This window comes from Aphelocoma coerulescens, chromosome 30, assembly GCF_041296385.1.
Source record: "Aphelocoma coerulescens isolate FSJ_1873_10779 chromosome 30, UR_Acoe_1.0, whole genome shotgun sequence".
Classification (NCBI taxonomy): domain Eukaryota; kingdom Metazoa; phylum Chordata; class Aves; order Passeriformes; family Corvidae; genus Aphelocoma; species Aphelocoma coerulescens.
In genome coordinates, this window is record NC_091043.1 from 1,367,583 (window position 1) to 1,384,631 (window position 17,049).

At 52.6% G+C, this 17,049-nt stretch overlaps 1 protein-coding gene across 1 annotated transcript in view; it reads left to right on the forward strand.

Moving 5' to 3' along the window:
* Positions 1 to 16,485, forward strand: part of LOC138100141 (adhesion G protein-coupled receptor E3-like) — a 33,922-nt gene extending 17,437 nt beyond the window's left edge. Inside the window, exons 8-14 of the mRNA XM_068997866.1 lie at positions 3,006 to 3,200; positions 5,404 to 5,639; positions 8,861 to 8,927; positions 10,535 to 10,626; positions 11,371 to 11,539; positions 13,902 to 14,006; positions 15,866 to 16,485. Of these exons, the coding sequence (XP_068853967.1) occupies positions 3,006 to 3,200; positions 5,404 to 5,639; positions 8,861 to 8,927; positions 10,535 to 10,626; positions 11,371 to 11,539; positions 13,902 to 14,006; positions 15,866 to 15,919 (918 nt within the window). The 3' untranslated portion in view covers positions 15,920 to 16,485. The remainder of the gene's footprint in view (positions 1 to 3,005; positions 3,201 to 5,403; positions 5,640 to 8,860; positions 8,928 to 10,534; positions 10,627 to 11,370; positions 11,540 to 13,901; positions 14,007 to 15,865) is intronic.
* The last annotated feature ends 564 nt before the right edge of the window (positions 16,486 to 17,049 follow it).

Genomic DNA, 17,049 nt, shown 5'->3' on the forward strand with positions numbered 1-17,049 from the left:
TAAAAATCCCAATTTTGGGGGGGTTTTCCCCATAGAAATCCCGATTTTTGGGGTGTTTTTTTCCCCATAAAAATCCTGATTTTTGGCGGGTTTTTCCCATAGAAATCCCAATTTTTGTCGGTTTTCCCCCGATTTTGGGAGATTTTTCCACCCGGGAAGCCCCAAAACCCCCAATTTTCTGGGGTTTTCCACCAAAATTCTCGATTTTGGGGTTTTTCCCCTCTCAAATTCCTGATTTTCGGGTTCCCCCCACCCCCCCAAAACCTCAAATTTTTGGGATTTCCTCCCCAAAAAACTCAGATTTTAGGATTCTTTTCTCCCCAAAACCTCAAATTTTCGTTGGTTTTTTTTCCCCTAAAACCCCCAAATTTCGGGATTCTTTTCTCCCCAAAACCCCCAATTTTCGGGATTTTTTTTTCCCTAAAACCCCCAATTTTCGTTGGTTTTTTTCCCCTAAACCCCTCAATTTTCGGGATTTTTTTCCCCCCAAAACCCCCAATTTTCAGGATTCTTTTCTCCCCAAATCCCCCAATTTTCAGGATCTTTCCCCTAAAACCCTCAATTTTCAGGATTCTTTTTTTCCCCCAAATCCCCCAATTTTCAGGATTTCCTCCCAAAACCCCCGATTTTTGGGATTTCCCCCCAAAACCTCCAATTTTCGGGGTTTATTTCCCCTCCCAAAACCTCAAATTTTCAGGAATCTTTTCCCACCAAACCCCCAATTTTCAGGAATTTTTCCCCCCAAAGCCCCGATTTTCAGGATTTTCCCCCAAAACCTCCAATTTTTGGGATATTTTCCCCCCAAAACCTCCAATTTTCAGGAAACTTTTCCCCCAAAAGCCCCCATTTTTGGGATTTCCTCCCCAAACCCCCAATTTTCGATATTCTTGTCCCCCCAAACTCTCAAATTTTTTGTTTTCTTTTTTCCCCAAAACCTCCAATCTTCGGGATTTCCCCCCCAAAACTCCGATTTTCAGGATTCTTTTTTTCCCCCAAAACCTCAAATTTTCAGGAAACTTTTCCCCCCAAAACCCCCAATTTTCGGGATTCTTTTCCCCCCAAAACCCCCAATTTTCAGGATTTCCCCCCAAAAACCTCAAATTTTTGGGATTTCCTCCCAAAAACCCCAATTTTCAGGATTTTCCCCCAAAACCTCCGATTTTTGGGATTTCCCCCAAAACCTCCAATTTTCGGGATTTGTTTTTTCACCCCAAAACCCCCAATTTTCGGGATTCCCCCCCAAACCCCCCAATTTTCCGTATTTCCCCCAACCCCCCCCCAATTTTCTTGAATTCCCTCCCTCTCCCCTCCCTAAAAACCCCCAAATTCCGGGGTGTGGTTTTTTTCCCCCCCATGACGTCACCGCTGTGGCTATGACGTCACCACGGTGGTTATGACGTCAAGGTCGTGGCTATGACGTCACAGCGGCAGCTATGACATCATTGCCGTGGCTATGATGTCACCACTGTGTCTATGTCGTCGTCACCGTGGCTATGACGTCACCTTTCTGGCTATGATGTCACAACCATGGCTATGACGTCACCTTTCTGGCTATGATGTCACCGCCCTGGCTATGATGCCACCGCTGTGACTGTGACGTCACCGCCGTGGCTACGACGTCACTGCTGTGGCTATGATGTCGCCGCCGTGGCTCTGATGTCACCGCCATGACTGTGACATCACTGCCGTGGCTATGGTGTCACCGCCGTGGCTACGACGGCACCGCTGTGGCTATGACATCACAGCGGCATATTTGACATCACCGCTGCGGCTATGATGTCACCACTGTGAATATGACGTCAGCGCGGTGCCTATGACATCACCACCGTGGCTACGGCATCACCACCGTGGTTATGACGTCACTGCCGTGGCTGTGACGTCACCGCCATGGCTATGACGTCACAGTGGCTATGACGTCGCCGCAGCGGCTGCGACATCACCACTGTGGCTATGACGTCACAGCGGTGGTCATTACGTCGCTGCCGTGGCTATGACACCACCGCGGCGGCTATGACCTTACCGCGGTGGCTATGACGTCACCGCAGCGGCTATGGCGTCATCGCCATGGTTATGATGTCACTGCCGTGCTTATGGCGTCACTACCATGGTTATGACGTCACCACCGTGGCTATGACGCCACTGTCGTTGCTATGATGTCACTGCTGTGGCTATGACGTCACTGCGGTAGCTATGACGTCACTGCGGTAGCTATGACGTCACCGCCGTGGCTACGACGTCACCGCGGTGGCTATGTCGTCACCGTCATGGCTATGGCGTCGCCGCCATGGCTATGACATCACTGTGGTGGCTACGATGCCACCGCAGTGGCTATGAAGTCACCGCGGTGACTATGACGTCACCGCCGTGACTATGACGCCACCGCAGCGGCTACGCCGCCGCCGCCGTGACTACGACATCACGGCTGTGGCTCTGATGTCACTGTGGTGGCTACGACGCCACCGCGGTGGCTATGACGTCACCGCGGTGACTATTATGTCACCACCGTGACTACGACGCCACCGCGGCGGCTACGACGTCGCCGCGGTGGCTCTGATGTCACTGCAGTGGCTACGACGCCACCATGGTGGCTATGACGTCACCGTGGTGACTATTATGTCACCACCGTGACTACGACGTCGCCGCGGTGACTATGACGCCGCCATGGTGACTACGACGTCACCGCGGTGACTATGACGTCACCTTGGTGACTATTATGTCACCACCGTGACTACGACGTCACCGCGGTGACTATGACGCCGCCATGGTGACTATGATGTCACCGCGGTGGCTACGACGTCACCATGGTGACTACGATGCCACCGCGGTGGCTACGACGTCACCGCGGTGACTATGACGCCACCATGGTGGCTACGACGCCACCATGGTGACTACGACGTCACCGCGGTGGCTACGACGCCACCATGGTGACTACGACGCCACCGCGGTGGCTACGACGTCACCACGGTGACTACGACGTCCCCCTCGTGTCGCCTCGGTCCCCGCAGGCCAGCCCGGCGCTGGCCGTGGTGTCGCGCGTGGCGCTGGCGCTGTCGCTGCTGTGCCTCCTGCTGGCCATCGGCACCTTCGCCCTGTGCCCGCCCCGGGCCGGCGTTGGCCCCACGCTGCACCTGCACCTCAGCCTCTGCCTGTTCGCCGCCCAGCTGCTCTTCCTGGGCGCCGTCACCCGCACCCACCCCCGGGTACGGCGCCGCTCGGGGCCTTCTCGGCTTCTTCTCGGGTTCTTTGGGGCCTTTGGGCTCTCCTGGAGCTCCTTGGGTTCTTCTTGGGGTCTTCTTGGGTTCTCGGGTTCTCCTGGAGCTCCTTGGGGTCTCCTTGGGTTCTTCTTGGGGTCTCCTGGAGCTCCTTGGGTTCTTCTTGGGTTCTTGGGTTCTCGGGTTCTCCTGGAGCTCCTTGGGGTCTCCTTGGGTTCTTCTTGGGGTCTCCTGGGGCTCCTTGGGTTCTTCTTGGGGTCTTCTTGGGTTCTCAGGTTCTCCTGGAGCTCCTTGGGTTCTTCTCGGGTTCTTCTCGGGTTCTTCTTGGGGTCTTCTTGGGTTCTCCTGGAGCTCCTTGGGGTCTTCTTGGGTTCTTCTCGGGTTCTTCTCGGGGTCTCTTTGGGGTCTCCTGGAGTTCCTTGGGTTCTTCTTGGGTTCTTGGGTTCTCGGGTTCTCCTGGAGCTCCTTGGGTTCTTCTTGGGTTCTTCTCGGGTTCTTCTTGGGTTCTTCTCGGGGTCTCTTTGGGGTCTCCTGGAGCTCCTTGGGTTCTTCTTGGGTTCTTCTTGGGGTCTTCTTGGGTTCTTCTTGGGGTCTTCTCGGGTTCTCCTGGAGCTCCTTGGGTTCTTCTTGGGTTCTTCTCAGGGTCTCTTTGGGGTCTCCTGGAGCTCCTTGGGTTCTTCTCGGGTTCTCCTGGATCTCCTTGGGGTCTCCTTGGGTTCTTCTTGGGGTCTCTTTGGGGTCTCCTTGAGCTCCTTGGGGTCTCCTTGGGTTGTTCTCGGGTTCTTCTTGGGTTCTCCTGGAGCTCCTTGGGTTCTTCTCAGGTTCTTCTCGGGTTCTTCTCGGGGTCTCTTTGGGGTCTCCTGGAGCTCCTTGGGGTCTCCTTGGGTTCTTCTCGGGTTCTTCTTGGGTTCTCGGGTTCTCCTGGATCTCCTTGGGGTCTCCTTGGGTTCTTCTTGGGGTGTCTTTGGGGTCTCCTGGAGCTCCTTGGGTTCTCCTTGGGTTCTTCCTGGGGTCTTCTTGGGGTCTCCTGGAGCTCCTTGGGGTCTCCTTGGGTTCTTCTTGGGTTCTTCTTGGGTTCTTCTTGGGCTCTTTGGGGTCTCCAGATGTTCCTCAGGGATTTTTTGGGGTCTCCTGGAGCTCCTTGGGTTCTTCTCGGGTTCTCTTTGGGCTCCTTGGGTTCTCCTTGGGTTCTCTTTGGGATCCTCGGGTTCTCCTCAGGTTCTCCTTCGTCTCTTTGGGTTCCTTGGGATCTCCTCAGGTTCTTCTCAATCTCTTTGGGATTCTCCCCAGGTTCTCTTTGGGCTCCTTGGGTTCTGCTCGGGTTCTCCTTTGTCTCTATGGGTTCCTTGGGATCTCCTCAGGTTCTTCTCAGTCTCTTTGGGATTCTCCTCGGGTTCTCTTTGGGCTCCTCGGGTTCTCCTCAGGTTCTCTTTGGGTTCCTTGGGTTCTCCTCAGCTTCTCCTTGGGTTCTCCTTGGGTTCTCTTTCATCTCTTTGGGTTCCTTGGGTTCTCCTCGGGTTCTCCTCAGGTTCTCCTCAGTCTTTTTGGGATTCTCCTCGGGTTCTCTTTGGGCTCCTTGGGTTCTGCTCGGGTTCTCCTTTGTCTCTTTGGGTTCCTTGGGTTCTCCTCAGGTTCTCCTCAGGATCTTTGGGATTCTCCTCAGGTTCTCCTTGGTCTCCTAGTTTTCTCCTTGGGTTCTCCTCGGGTTCTCCTTCGTCTCTTTGAGCTCCTTGGGATCTCCTTGGGTTCTCCTCAGTCTTTTTGGGATTCTCCTCGGGTTCTCTTTGGGCTCCTTGGGTTCTGCTCGGGTTCTCCTTCATCTCTTTGGGCTCCTCGGGTTCTCCTCAGGTTCTCCTCAGGTTCTCCTCTGTCTCTTTGGGCTCCTTGGGTTCTCCTTGGGTTCTCCTTGGGCTCTCCTCAGGTTCTCCTTGGGTTCTCCTCAGGTTCTCCTTCATCTCTTTGGGTTCCTCGGGTTCTCCTCAGGTTCTCCTTTGTCTCTTTGGGTTCCTTGGGTTCTCCTTGGGTTCTCCTCAGGTTCTCCTTCATCTCTTTGGGTTCCTCGGCTTCTCCTCACCTTCTCCTTGTGCTCTTTGGGGTCTCCTCGAGCTCCTCGCTTTCTCCTCAGCTTCTCCTTGCTCTCCCCCACCCCACTGGCCCCACCCCAATGTCCCCCCGCCGTGTCCCCCCCCAGGTGCTGTGCGCGGTCACCGCGGGGCTCCTGCACTTCCTGTTCCTCTGCTGCTTCTCCTGGATGTTCCTGGAGGGGCTGCAGCTGCTGCTGACCGTGCGCAACCTCCGCGTCCTCAACTACGGCCACGGCCAGGGCCTCCGTGGCTACCTGATCTTCCCGGTGGGCTACGGAGCCCCGGCCCTGGTGGTGGCCGTGTCGGCGGCCGTGCGGCCCCAGGGCTACGGCACCGAGCGCCAGTGAGTGTCCTCGGGCCCGATCCCTCGGGGTTTGCCCCCAAAAAATCCCATCCCAATCCTGAAAAATCCCCCAAAACATCCCGTGGAATCCCATAAAAAATTCCCTCCTCCCCACAAAAAATCCCCCCAAATCCCGTAAAAATCTGCTTTAAAGCGGCAAAAAATTCCCCCCAAAATCCCCCCCAAATCCCCCAAAATCCCATGAAAATCCGGTTTTAATTCTCAAAAAATTCCCCCCAAAAATCCCCCCAAATCCCCCAAAATCCCATAAAAATCTGGTTTAAATCCACAAAAAATTCCCCCCAAAATCCCATGAAAATCCAGTTTAAATTCCCACAAAATCCCCCCAAAATCCCATAAAAATCCAGTTTAAGTCTGCAAAAAATTCGCCCAAATATTCTCCAAAATCTCATAAAAATCCATCTTAAATCCTCAAAAAATTCCCCCCAAAATCCCATAAAAATCCAGTTTAAATCCACTAAAATTTCCCCCCAAAATTTCCCCCAAAATCCCATAAAAATCCGGTTTAAATCCTAAAAAAAATTTCCCCCAAAATCCCATAAAAATCTGGTTTAAATCCTAAAATTTCCCCAAAAAATCCCCCCAAAATCTCATAAAAATCCAGTTTAAATCTGAAAAAATTTCCCCCCAAAATCCTCCCCAAAATCCCATAAAAATCCAGTTTAAATCCACTAAAATTTCCCCCAAAATTTTCCCCCAAAATCCCAGAAAAATCCAGTTTAAATTCCCCCAAAATTTCCCCAAAATCCCCCCAAAATCCCCTAAAACTCCACCTTAAATCTGCAAAAAATCCCCCCCCAAAATCCCCCCAAAATCCCATAAAAATCTGGTTTAAATCCTAAAAAAATTCCTCAAAAAATACCCCGAAAAATCCCATAAAAATCCAGTTTAAATCCCAAAAATTTTTCTCCAAAAATTTGACCAAAAATCCCCCCAAATCCCATAAAAATCCAGTTTAAATCCGCAAAAAATGTCCCAAAAATCCTCCAAATATCCCATTAAAAAAATCCCATTCAAATCCCATAAAAATCCTAAAAAATCCCAAGAAAAAAACCTGTCCAAAATCCCATAAAAACCCCTTTAAAATTCAATAAAAATTCCCAGAAAACCCCCAAAATCCAAAAAATCTCCCAAAAAATCCCATAAAAATCCATGAAATCCACAAAAAATCCCATAAAAATCCCCCACAAATCCCACAAAAACCCCCAAAATAAAAATTCCCCAAAATCCTATTAAAATTCCCCAAAAACCCTCCCAAAAATCCCAAAAAGTCCTATAAAAAGCCAATTTAAAAAAAATCCTATAAAATCACATAAAAATTCCCATTAAATTCCCATTAAAATCCCCTTAAAATTCCCATAAAAATTCCCGTAAAAATCCCATTAAATCCCATAAAAATTCCCATTAAAATCCCATTAAAATCTCATAAAAATCCCATAAAAATCTCCTTAAAATCCTACAAAAATCCGACAAAAATTCCCATTAAAATCCCATAAAAATCCTCCAAAATCCCATAAAAATCAAAAAATGTAACAAAAAAAAAATCCCCCAAAAAATTCCCCCAATAGGTGTTTTTGGGAGAATTTTGGGATTTGGGAATTTGGGGATTTTTCCCCTTTTCCTCCTTTTTCCCCCATTTTTAGCTGCTGGCTGAACATCGAGGGCGGCTTCATCTGGGGCTTCCTTGGGCCCGGAATTTTGGGATTTTGGGGATTCGGGAATTTGGGATTTCGGGAATTTGGGGATTTTGGGATTTCAGAATTTGGGAATTTGGGGATTTTTCCCCTTTTCCTCCTTTTTTCCCCCATTTTTAGCTGCTGGCTGAACATTGAGGGCGGCCTCATCTGGAGCTTCCTTGGGCCGGGAATTTGGGGATTTTGGGATTCGGGATTTTGGGAATTCGGGAATTTGGGGTTTTGGGGATTTGGGATTTTGGGAATTCGGGAATTTGGGGTTTTGGGTTTTGGGGATTTCGGAATTTGGGGATTTTTCCCCTTTTCCTCCCTTTTCCCCCCATTTTTAGCTGCTGGTTGAACATTGAGGGCGGCTTCATCTGGAGCTTCCTGGGGCCTGGAATTTTGAGATTTTGGGGATTCGGGAATTTGGGTTTTGGGGATTTTGGAATTTGGGAATTTGGGGATTTTTCCCCTTTTCCTCCTTTTTTTCCCCCCATTTTTAGCTACTGGCTGAACGTCAAGGGCGGCTTCATCTGGAGCTTCCTGGGGCTGAGAATTTGGGGATTTGGGTTTTTGGGGATTTGGGATTTTGGGATTTTGGGATTTTGGGATTTTGGGATTTCGGGATTTGGGGATTCAGGAATTTGGGGATTTTTCCTCTTTTCCTCCTTTTTTTCCCCCCATTTTTAGCTACTGGCTGAACGTCAAGGGCGGCTTCATCTGGAGTTTCCTGGGGCTGAGAATTTGGGGATTTGGGTTTTTGGGGATTTGGGATTTTGGGATTTTGGGATTTTGGGATTTCAGGATTTGGGGATTCAGGAATTTGGGGATTTTTCCCCTTTTCCTCCTTTTTTCCCCATTTTTAGCTGCTGGTTGAACATCGAGGGCGGCTTCATCTGGAGCTTCCTGGGGCCTGGAATTTTGGGATTTTGGGATTTGGGTTTTTGGGATTTTGGGAATTTGGGGTTTGGGGATTCAGGAATTTGGGGATTTTTTCCCCTTTTCCTCCTTTTTCCCCCATTTTTAGTTGCTGGCTGAACATCGAGGGCGGCTTCATCTGGAGCTTCCTGGGGCTGAGAATTTGGGAATTTGGGTTTTTGGGGATTTGGGATTTTGGGATTTTGGGATTTCAGGATTTGGGGATTCAGGAATTTGGGGATTTTTCCTCTTTTCCCCCTTTTCCCCCCATTTTTAGCTGCTGGCTGAACATCGAGGGCGGCTTCATCTGGAGCTTCCTGGGGCCTGGAATTTTGGGATTTTGGGATTTGGGTTTTTGGGATTTTGGGATTTCAGGATTTGGGGATTCAGGAATTTGGGAATTTTGGGGATTTTCCCCCTTTTCCACCCTCTTCCCCCATTTTTAGCTGCTGGTTGAACATCGAGGGCGGCTTCATCTGGAGCTTCCTGGGGCCTGGAATTTTGGGATTTTGGGATTTGGGTTTTTGGGATTTTGGGAATTTGGGGTTTGGGGATTCAGGAATTTGGGGATTTTTCCCCTTTTCCACCCTTTCCCCCCATTTGTAGCTGCTGGTTGAACATCGAGGGCGGCTTCATCTGGAGCTTCCTGGGGCCCGTCTGCGCCATCATCCTGGTGGGTGCTTTTGGGAAAAGTGGGAAAAAGTGGGAAAAAGGGAAAAACCGGGGGGAAAAGGGAATTTAGGCTCGAGTTTAGGATGGGATTAAGCGAAGGCTCAGCACGGTTGGGAAAAATCAAACTACGGTGAATTAATGGGGATTTTCTTTTGTTCCCCCATTGGCCGCTTTTCCACCCCAAATTTATTCTCATGGCCACGATTCTTCCCCCCAGAGATCCCAAATTGAGGAATTTTTGGGATTTCCATTAAAAAAAAAGAACAATTTTGGGGGTTATTTAAGGGGGGATCGAGTCACAAATTCTTTTTTCCCATGGATGATTTTCCCACCCCAAATTCCCACCCCGTGGCCCAAAATTGATGGATTTTGGCTCCCGGCCCAGGAAGGTTTCCTGGTTTTCCAGGTGAATTTGGGGGTTTTCCTGAAAAATTTGGGTTTTTTCCAGGTGAATTTGGCTTTTTCCTGAAAAATTTGGGGTTTTTTCGAGGAAAATTTGGCGTTTTTCCCAGGTGAATTTGGGATTTTTTTTCCAGAAAAATTTAGGTGTTTTTTCCTGAAAATTTTGGGGTTTTTCCTGAAAAATTTGGGTTTTTTCCAGGAAAATTTGGGGGTTTTTCCATGTGAATTTGGGAGGTTTTTTCCAGAAAAATTTGGGCTTTTTCCTGAAAATTTTGGGGTTTTTTTCCAGGAAAATTTGGCGTTTTTCCCAGGTGAATTTGGGATTTTTTTCCAGAAAAATTTAGGTGCTTTTTCCTGAAAAATTTGGGGTTTTTTTCCTGAAAAATTTGGGTTTTTTCGGGGAAAATGTGGGGTTTTTTCCATATGATTTTGGTTTTTTCTTCCCAGGTAAATTTAGGATTTTTTTCCAGGTGAATTTGGCTTTTTTCCCAAAAAATCTGGCTTTTTTCCTGAAAATTTTGGGTTTTTTTCCAGGAAAATTTGGTGTTTTTCCCAGGTGAATTTGGGATTTTTTTCTAGAAAAATTTAGGTGTTTTTTCCTGAAAACTTTGGGTTTTTTTCCTGAAAAATGTGGTTTTTTCCGGGAAAATTTGGGGGTTTTCTCAGGTAAATTTGGGGTTTTATTCCAGGTAAATTTGGGATTTTTTTCCAGGTGAATTTGGGATTTTTTTCCCAGGTGATTTTGGGATTTTTTTCCAGGAAAATTTGGGTTTTTTCCCAGGTGAATTCGGGTTTTTCCCAAAAAATTTGGAGGGGGTTTTCCAGGTGAATTTTTGCTGCTTTTTCCTGGGTGAATTTGGCTTTTTCCCAGAAAAATTTGGAGTTTTCCCAGAAAATTTGGGGTTTTCTTCCAGGTGAATTTGGGTTTTTTCCCTGAAAAAATTGGATTTTTTTCCAGAAAAATTTGGGGTTTTTTCCATGTGATTTTGGGGTTTTTTCCAGGTAAATTTAGGATTTTTTTCCAGGTAAATTTGGGATTTTTTCCAGGTGATTTTGGTTTTTTTTTCCCCGGGTGATTTTGGGTTTTTTTCCCAGGTGAATTTGGGGTTTTTCCCAGGTGAATTTGGTTTTTTTTTCCCAGAAAAATTTGGGTGTTTTTTCCAGGTGAATTTGGTTTTTTCCCAGCTGATTTTGGTTTTTTTCCAGGTGAATTTGGGGTTTTTCCTCACCACCCTCTGGACTCTCCGGGAGCGACTCTCCTCCCTCAATGCTGACGTCAGCTCCCTGAAAAGCACCCGGTGGGTTTGGGGTGAAAAACTGGGATTTGGGGGCTGGGATTTGGAGAGGAGGAGGATGGGGAAAAGAAGGAGAAGGAGGAGGAGGAGGAGGAGGAGGAGGAGGAGGAGGAGGAGGAGGAGGAGGAGGAAGAGGAGGAGGAGGAGGAGGAGGAGGAGGAGGAAGAGGAGGAGGAGGAGGAGGAGGAGGTAGAAGGGGAAAAGAAGGAGGAAGAGAAGGAGGAAGAGAAGGGAGGAGGAGGAGGAGAAGGAGGAGGAAGAGGAGGATGGAGGATGGAGGAAGGAGGAAGAGGTGGAAGGGGAAGAGAAGGAGGAGGAGGAGGAGGAAGAGGAGGAGGAGGAAGAGGAGGAGGAGGAAGAGGAGGAAGAAAAGGAGGAGGAAGAGGAGGAGAAGCAGGAGGAGGAGAAGGAGAAGGAAGGAAGAGGAGGAGGAAGGAGGAAGAGGTAGAAGGGGAAAAGAAGGAGGAAGAGAAGGAGGAAGAGAAGGGGGGAGGAGGAGGAGGAGGATGAGGATGACGAGGAGGAGGATGACGAGGAGGACGAGGAGGATGAGGAGGAGGAGGAGGACGAGGATGAGGATGACAAGGACGAGGATGAGGATGACGAGGAGGATGAGGATGACGAGGAGGAGGAGCAGGAGGACGAGGAGGAGGATGACGAGGATGAGGATGAGGATGATGAGGAGGAGGATGAGGAGGAGGAGGAGCAGGAGGAGGAGGACGAAGGCCGGCTCTTCCCGCCCCCCAGGCTGATGACGTTCAAGGCGCTGGCGCACGTGGTGATCCTGGGCTGCACCTGGGCGCTGGGGCTGCTGCAGGGCCCGGGCCACAGCCCCGCCCTGGCCTTCATCTTCACCATCGTCAACAGCCTGCAGGGAGCCTTCATCTTCCTCGTGTACTGCCTGCTCAACCGCCAGGTGCGGCGGGGTGGGGCGGGCGGGGTGGGTGGGGCTGGGATGGGTGGGGTGCGGTGGGGTTGGGTGGGGTTGGGATGGGTGGGGATGGGATGGGTGGGGTTGGGATGGGTGGGGTTGGGATGGGATGGGATGGGATGGGTGGGGTTGGGTGGGGATGGGATGGGATGGGTGGGGTTGGGTGGGGTTGGGATGGGTGGGGATGGGATGGGTGGGGTTGGGATGGGTGGGGATGGGTGGGGTTGGGTGGGGTTGGGATGGGTGGGGTGCGGTGGGGTTGGGTGGGGATGGGTGGGGATGGGTGGGGTTGGGATGGGTGGGGATGGGTGGGGATGGGATGGGATGGGTGGGGTTGGGTGGGGATGGGTGGGGATGGGGTGGGTGGGGTTGGGTGGGGATGGGTGGGGATGAATGGGGTGGGGGACAGGGTGGGGGTGGGTGCAGTTGAGTGGGGATGGGTGGGGAATGTGTGGGGCAGGGTGGGGGTGGGTGGGTGGGGTTGGGATGGGATGGGTGGGGGTGGGTGGGGCTGGGTGGGGTGGGGTGGGGCTGGGATGGATGGGGATGGGTGGGGATGGGTGGGGTTGGGTGGGGTTGGGATGGGTGGGGATGGGTGGGGATGGGTGGGGATGAATGGGGTGGGGGACAGGGTGGGGGTGGGTGCAGTTGAGTGGGGATGGGTGGGGAATGTGTGGGGCAGGGTGGGGGTGGGTGGGTGGGGTTGGGATGGGATGGGTGGGGGTGGGTGGGGCTGGGTGGGGTGGGGTGGGGCTGGGATGGATGGGGATGGGTGGGGATGGGTGGGGTTGGGTGGGGTTGGGATGGGTGGGGATGGGTGGGGATGGGTGGGGATGAATGGGGTGGGGGACAGGGTGGGGGTGGGTGCAGTTGAGTGGGGATGGGTGGGGAATGTGTGGGGCAGGGTGGGGGTGGGTGGGTGGGGTTGGGATGGGATGGGTGGGGTGGGTGGGGCTGGGATGGATGGGGATGGGTGGGGTTGGGTGGGGTTGGGATGGGTGGGGTGCGGTGGGGTTGGGTGGGGATGGGATGGGTGGGGATGGGTGGGGTTGGGATGGGTGGGGTTGGGTGGGGTTGGGATGGGTGGGGATGGGATGGGTGGGGATGGGTGGGGTTGGGATGGGTGGGGTTGGGTGGGGTTGGGATGGGTGGGGATGGGATGGGATGGGTGGGGTTGGGTGGGGATGGGTGGGGTTGGGTGGGGTTGGGATGGGTGGGGATGGGATGGGATGGGTGGGGATGGGTGGGGTGCGGTGGGGTTGGGTGGGGTTGGGATGGGTGGGGATGGGATGGGATGGGTGGGGATGGGTGGGGATGGGTGGGGTTGGGTGGGGTTGGGATGGGTGGGGATGGGATGGGTGGGGATGGGTGGGGTTGGGATGGGTGGGGATGGGTGGGGTTGGGTGGGGTTGGGATGGGTGGGGTGCGGTGGGGTTGGGTGGGGATGGGTGGGGTTGGGATGGGTGGGGATGGGTGGGGATGGGTGGGGATGGGTGGGGTTGGGTGGGGATGGGTGGGGATGGGGTGGGTGGGGTTGGGTGGGGATGGGTGGGGATGAATGGGGTGGGGGACAGGGTGGGGGTGGGTGCAGCTGTGTGGGGATGGGTGGGGAATGTGTGGGGCAGGGTGGGGGTGGGTGGGTGGGGTTGGGATGGGTGGGGTTGGGTGGGGATGAATGGGGTGGGCGGGGCGGGTGGGGTGGGTGGGGTTGGGATGGGTGAGGATGGGTGAGGATGGGTGAGGATGGGTGGGGATGGGTGGGGATGAATGGGGTGGGGGACAGGGTGGTGCTGGGTGCAGCTGGGTGGGGCTGGGTGGGGAATGTGTGTGGTTGGGTGGGGCTGGGTGGGGCTGGGTGGGGGATGAATGGGGTGGGTGGGGGTGGGTGGGGTGGGTGGGGCTGAGATGGATGGGATGGGATGGGTGGGTGGGGCTGGGTGTGGCTCGGTGGGGCTGGGTGTGGTTGGATGGTGCTGGGTGTGGCCAGGGGGTGTGGCCAGGCCAGGGTGTGTCCAGGTGTGGTCGGAGTGGGTGTCGCCAGTGCCGTGGCAGGATTGGGCGTGTCCAGGTGTGGTCAGAGTGGGCGTGGCCAGGGGGTGTGGCCAGGCCAGGGCGTGTCCAGGTATGGCTGAAGTGGGCGTGGCCAGTGCTGAGGCCAGGCCAGGGCGTGTCCAGGTGTGGTCGGAGTGGGCGTGGCCAGGGGGTGTGGCCAGGCCAGGGCGTGTCCAGGTGTGGCTGAAGTGGGTGTGGCCAGTGCCAGGCCCAGGCCAGGGCGTGTCCAGGTGTGGTCGGAGTGGGCGTGGCCAGTGCCGGGCCCACAGTAGCCACGCCCCTGGCCGTGCCGCAGGTGATGGAGCAGTACCGGCGCTGGTTCGGGGCCCTGGGGCGCTGGGGCCACGCCCGGGACACGCCCAGCTCTGAGCTGCCGGTCACCTACGTCAGCTCCGTGACGGTAACGGCGGGGACACGGCGGGGGGAGCCTGGGGACACCCTGGGGACACCTTAGGGACACCCCTGGGACACCCCTGGGACAGCTGGGGACAACTGGGGACACCCTGGGGACACCCTGGGGACACCTGGGGACAACTGGGGACACCCTGGGGACACCCCTGGGACACCCTGGGACAACTGGGGACACCCTGGAGCCACCTGGGGACACCCTGGGGACAACTGGGGACACCTGGGGACAACTGGGGACATCTGGGCCACCCTTGGGAGACACCTGGGAGCCACCTGGGGACATCTGAGGACAGCTGGGGACACCCCTGGGAGACACCTGGGGACACCTTAGGGACACCTGGGGACACCTGGGAGCCACCTGGGGACACCTGGGACACCTGGGGACAGATGGGGACACCCTGGGGACACCTGGGGACAACTGGGGACAGCTGAGGACACCCCTGGGACAGCTGGGGACACCCTGGGGACAACTGGGGACAGGTGGGGACATCCCTGGGACACCAGGGAACAACTGGGGACATCTGGGCCACCCTTCGGACACCCCTGGGAGACACCTGGGGACACCCAGGACACACCCTGGGGATACCTGGGGACACCTGGGGACACCTGGGACACCCCTGGGAGACACCTGGGGACACCTTAGGGACACCTTAAGGACACCTGGGGACACCCTGGGGACACCTGGGGACACCTGGGTGGGCACCGGGGTCCCAGGGGTGCTGGGGGGAGCACACAGGTCCCTGTGGGTCCCATTGCTGCCCCTTTTTTACCCATTTCTGCCCCTTTTTACTCATTTCTACCCCATTTTTGCCCATTCCTGCCTCTTTTCTACCCATTTCTGCTCCATTTTTACCCCTTTTTGCCCAATTTCTGCCCAATTTCTGCCCCATTTTGGCCCCATTTCTGCACCATTTTGCCTCATTTCGACCCATTTCTGTCTCATTTCCGCCCATTTTGCCCCATTTTCCACCCGTTTTACCCCATCTATGCCCATTTCTACCCCTTTTTACCCCATTTTTGCCCCTCTTCTATCAACTTATGCCCCATTTCTGCCCATTTTTGCCCCATTTCCACCCATTTTTCCTCATTTTTGCACGATTTTGCCCCATTTTTACCCATTCCCGCCCTTTCTCCACCCACATCTTTCCCTTTTCTACCCTTTTCTCTCCCATTTTTCCCCATTTCCCCCCCATTTCTCTTCCATTTTTCCCCATTTCCCCACTTTTCTCTCCCATTTCCCCCAATTTTCGCCCATTTTTCCCCATTTCTCCCCGGATTCTGTCCCATTTTCCCCCATTTCTGTCCCATTTTCCCCCATTCCCCCGGTTTCTCTCCCATTTTTCCCCATTCCCACCCCTTTTTCCCCATTTCCCCCCATTTTTCCCCATTTCTCTCCCATTTCCCCCCATTTCTCTCCCATTTTTCCCCATTTCCCCCTTTTCCCCCATTTTTCCCCATTTCCCCCTTTTCTCTCCCATTTTTCCCCCTTTCCCCCTTTTCTCCCCATTTTCCCCCATTTCCCCCTTTTCTCTCCCATTTTTCCCCATTTCTCCCCCATTTCTCTCCCATTTTTCCCCATTTTTCCCCATTTCCCCCATTTCTCTCCCATTTCTCCCCCATTTCTCTCCCCTTTTCCCCCATTTTTCCCCATTTCCCCCTTTTCTCTCCCATTTTTCCCCATTTCCCCCTTTTCTCTCCCATTTTTCCCTCATTTCCCATTTCCCCCCATTTTTCCCCATTCTCCCCCTTTTCTCTCCCATTTCTCTCCCATTTTTCCCCATTTCCCCCCTTTTCTCCCCCATTTTCCCCCATTCCCACCCATTTTTTCCCAATTTTTCCCTCTTTCCGCAGGAAGGGGAGCGCTCGCAGCCCCACAGCTCGGGGGGCTGCTCGTGGGAGAAGTGACCCCGAGGACCCCCCGGATCCGACCCTTTCCCAGCATTTCCCAGCAAATCCCACCCCTTTTCCCAAATTTCAGCAAATCCCACCCATTTTCCCCAATTTCCTGCTGTTTTCACCCATTTCCAGGATATTTTACCTCTGGAACCACCTTTTTTTCGCATTTCCCCCCCCAGATCCAACCTTTTCCCACCATTTTCCTACGGAACGCCCCATTCCCGGAATTCTGCCCCCTCCCCCCCCAGATCCACCCCGTTTTCCAGGATTTTCCCCAGGAAACAACCAATTCCCAGCTTTTTTCCCCCAGAATCCCTTCCCAGCTTCCTGGTTGTTCCCAAGGGAGAATTTCCTGCTTTTCTCCTGGAAAAATAAAACATTTTTGCAACGTTTTTTTCCCATAATTTCTGACCCATTCCCAGCATTTTTTCCCCGGATTTCACCCCTTCCCACCATTTTTCCCAGGAAACAACCCATTTCCACAATTTCCCACCATTTCCCAGAATTTTCCACAATTTCCCACAATTTTCCACCATTTCTGACCCATTCCCAGCATTTTTTCCCCAGGTTTCACCCGTTCCCATATTTTTTCCAGGAAACAAACCATTGCCAGAATTTCCACAATTTCCCACCATTTCCCAGAATTTTCCACAATTTTCCACCATTTCTGACCCATTCCCACCATTTTTTTTCAGGAAACAACCCATTGCCATCATTTTCCACAATTTCCCACAATTTTCCATCATTTTCCATCATTTTCCATCATTTCTGACCCATTCCCGCCATTTTCTCCATGGAACAACCCATTTCCAGAATTCTCCAGAATTTTCCATCATTTTCCAAATTTTTCCATCATTTCTGACCCATTCCCACCATTTTTCCAGGAAACAACCCATTCCCAGAATTTCCCAGATTTTTCCAGAATTTCCCAGAATTTCCCAGATTTTTCCAGAATTTACCACAATTTCCCACCATTTCTGACCCATTCCTACCGTTTTTTTTAGCCCATTTCCACAATTTTCCATCTTTTTCTAGAATTTCCCAGAATTTCCCAGAATTTCCCGGAATTTTCCACAATTTTCCATCATTTCCCATCATTTCCCATCATTTCTGACCCATTCCCACCATTTTTCCTACAG